Source organism: Vicia villosa, linkage group LG7 (assembly GCF_029867415.1).
Source record: "Vicia villosa cultivar HV-30 ecotype Madison, WI linkage group LG7, Vvil1.0, whole genome shotgun sequence".
In the NCBI taxonomy this organism is placed as follows: Eukaryota; Viridiplantae; Streptophyta; class Magnoliopsida; order Fabales; family Fabaceae; genus Vicia; species Vicia villosa.
In genome coordinates, this window is record NC_081186.1 from 69,747,718 (window position 1) to 69,751,665 (window position 3,948).

Below are 3,948 nucleotides of genomic sequence, written 5' to 3' on the forward strand. Positions count from 1 at the left end.
GGAAAAATTCTATTATTGATCTAAATATTTTTATATACGAAAATTTACTATTGATCCAAATATTTTTGTAAACGATACTTAAACATTAATAATATTTGTATACGGAAAAAAAATCCTTTATTGATCTAAATATTTTTCTAAATGAAAAATGGTATTTATGATCCAAAAATGGTATACGGGAAAAAAATCTATTATTGATTTAAATATTTTTATATACGAAAATTTACTATTGATCCAAATATTTTTGTAAATGATACCTAAACATAAATAATATTTAAATACGTGAAAATTCTATTATTGATCTAAAAAAATTTATATATGAAAAATGATATTTATGATCCAAAAGTTTTTGATTCAAAAATGGTATACGGGAAAAATCTATTATTGATCTAAATATTTTTTTATACGAAAATTTACTATTCATTCAAATATTTTTATAAATGATACCTAAACAAAAATAATATTTGTATACGAAAAAAATTTATCATTGATCTAAATATTTTTATACACGAAAAATGATATTTATGATCCAAATTTTTTTATTCGTATACGGGGAAAAAATCTACTATTGATCTAAATATTTTAATATACAAAAATTTACTATTGATTCAAATATTTTTGTAAGTGATATCTAAACATAAATAATATTTGAATACAGGAAAAAATATATTCTTGATAGATGAACGGGTTTGTTACTAGTTATTATAGATGAACACAATCATCACTACGAAACATTGATGAGTTTCAAACAAACATTTAACAAGAGCAAGCATTAGAGTATTATAATCTACCAACTTTTGATACATAAAGAACTCTAAAAATTTTACATAAACTAAAAACATACCATTCTCTAAAATGTACATACCCAAAAATCTGAAATTCCACATGAGCCACACAACTACATGAATTGCCTCATACTCATAGCAAGTACATACATTTTTTGAAATGCTTCCTTCTTGTTGAAGAAATACATCCCAAGATTTAACATCGCGGTAACACCAAACTCTCCCGGTGAACATGTAGATCCATCCCAAGATTAATAGTTAAAGACGGATAATAAAACTCACCACTATTTAAACTATATAGTACAACTTGGGAAAACAATCTGCTTACCAGAAGAACAACACCATTACCTGAAACAAACTGAGGTTCGACAAAAGAAGCCGGTTTCAAATTAGGGATAATCACAAATTTTATCCATGACTCAACATCACCATAATCTTTCATCAACCACGCAACCCACTGAATATCTTTAGCGACATAACTGTAACACGCACCAAGGCAATTATTCAAAACATACAACGCACCAACCGAGCCACCAGCATTTCGAGGAAGCAACACTTCCGAATAAGTCTCCTTCTCCAGATCAAACGAAAGAATCACACTTTGATTAGAACTAACTCCTCCGTCATTTTCATTTTCAACTATCCAATTCAGAGTGCCGCTCACAAATTTCCCTAACAACCTAAAGGGCCTAATGCGCGTAGGAGGAAAATCCTGAATTGTTTTCCAAGAATCGTCACCAAAGGTATATATTTTTGTCAACGATTGACTCGAATTGTTCCGATTTAACAGAACTAATAGCACCTTGTACTTGTTATTAACCTCATCATATCCAAAGCCGTGATGCTTGATATTGGAACTAAACGAAACGGCTTGTGGAGATTTTTCGGAATTGAATCTGATAGACGGGTTACACATTCTGACGCGTTGATCGCTATCGAGGAGACAAAGCAGGCCGTTACATGAACCGATGATAAGATAGTCGTGATTTGCGATTCCGGTGAAGGTGGCGGGTTTGTGAGGAGTTGATGGGTTTTCGCATAATGAATTGAGAGGGTAAGATAGGATTCTGGATTCTTCTAAGACGGAGAAGACTAACTGTTGGTGATTTGTGGTTTTGATTTGCAGATGGGTGTTTGCGAATTGGGGATCGGAGATTAGGGTTTTCCATGATTTGCAGACACGTTTAAATTGAAGGAGGGATTTCACCGGAAGCCTAAGGAGGATCTCGGTGACGAGATCTTCCGGCAAGAACTCGCCGGCGAGTTTTTCCGGCAAGAGAGGGGATGGAATTCGGTGACTAATGGAGGTAGGAACGGTGTCGTTTGGAGGGTGGTGGAGAAACATGATGAAAGGGTGAGTGAGAGTGTTGCTGAAGATATGTATGCCAAAGTGAATTTATTGGTTTAGAACACGTTTGACAATTTTTTTAAATCAATTTTTTTAGTCTTAAAAGTTGTTTTAAAATTCTGTCAAAAAAAAAAATTGTTTTAAAATTAAAGTTAAAGTAAAAACTTTTAAAATAAAGTTAAAGTTATTTAATTATAATTAATTTTTAAATTATTTTTAATTTAAAAATATTTCATAAAATATATAATTTAATATATATTATTTTTAAGTCTTAATGCGTATTGATTAAGTGTTGTATTAACATATATGATTTAGTATATAGTATAAGAAATTAATAATATTATTATTGAAAATTATTATACAATAAAACAAGATATAATATACAAAACAAATAAAAAGTTGGACAATACTAGTAGACACTCCATCTCCTTATAAGGAGAAGAAAAGTAAATAAAAAGTTGGGTCAAACGAGCTCTAAGTGTAGCTTTTCAATCATTTTTCATATATCATTTTTTAATCAAAATTTTTGGATCATAAATACAATATTTAGATCATTAATAGATTTTTTCTCGTATACAAATATTATTTATGTTTAGGTATCATTTAAAAAAATATATGGATAAATAGTAAATTTTCGTATATAAAAATATTTAAATTAATAATAGAATTTTTTTCCCGTATATCATTTTTTAATCAAAATTTTGGATCACAAAATATATAAAAATATTTAGATCATTAATAGATTTTTCCATATACAAATATTATTTATGTCTAGGTATCGTTTACAAAAATATCTGAATCAATTTTGAATTTTAGTATATAAAAATATTTAGATCAATAATAGTTTTTTTCCGTATAACTTTTTTGAATAAAAATATTTAAGATCATAAATAATATTTTTCATATATAAAAATATTTAAATCATTAGTAGGTTTTTCCCATATACAAATATTATTTATGTTTAGGTATCGTTTACATAAAAATATTTAGATCAATAATAGTTTTTTTCCGTATATATTTTTTTGAATAAAATTTTTTTGGATCATAAATATTATCTTTTGTATATAAAAATATTTAGATCAATAATAAATTTTGTCCCCTATACAAATATTATTTTTGTTTAGGTATCATTTACAAAAATATTTAAATCAATAGAATTTGATACTAATAGAATTTGACTATACATAATAGTAATATGTTACAATTGAATAAGCAATACACTTTTTTTCCATATATATATATATATATATATATATATATATATATATATATATATATATATATATATATATCCTATTTACATCGATAACATATATTTGTGAAAATATTATTTTAATGGTATAAACTTCATTAATGACATATATTAATATAATAATATTTTGAATCATATAAATTAAAGTTAATGATAAGTGACACACATTTTTGTATTTTATCCAATAACACTTCTTTTTTTTAAGCTAAAATTATTATTATTTTTAAAAAAATATTGTATATTAAAATAAAAATTATTTCAAATTATATTTCTTAGTTATTAATATTCAATTATTAAAGTTAATTTTTAAAAATTAAATACTATTTTAAATGTAAATTAACAATCTTTTAAAATGATCATAATAATATTTTATTAAAAAATAATTTATTGGAATATTTTGATTCATAATTTATTAGAAATAATAATAATAAAGTAATAAAAAGTGAAAAGTGAAAAGTGAAAAAGTGAAAAGTGAGTTGGAAAGTAAAAAGTGAAAAGTGAGTTGAAAAAACCAACAAAATTCATTTTTGTCCCCAAATTATTAATTTAGACTAAGATAACAC

At 25.4% G+C, this 3,948-nt stretch overlaps 1 protein-coding gene across 1 annotated transcript; it reads right to left on the reverse strand.

Annotated features, from left to right (window-relative positions):
* Positions 1 to 666: 666 nt before the first annotated feature.
* LOC131617378 (F-box/kelch-repeat protein At3g23880-like) lies at positions 667 to 2,164 on the reverse strand. The gene has a single exon (XM_058888677.1). The coding sequence runs from the start codon at positions 2,128 to 2,130 to the stop codon at positions 982 to 984; it is 1,149 nt and encodes a 382-aa protein (XP_058744660.1). The 5' UTR covers positions 2,131 to 2,164; the 3' UTR covers positions 667 to 981.
* Between the last annotated feature and the right edge of the window lie 1,784 nt (positions 2,165 to 3,948).

What these genes read in the sequence shown, in the direction of transcription:
- LOC131617378 (XM_058888677.1), bottom strand. Translation starts at nt 2,130, where the DNA reads ATGTTTCTCCACCACCCTCCAAACGACACCGTTCCTACCTCCATTAGT.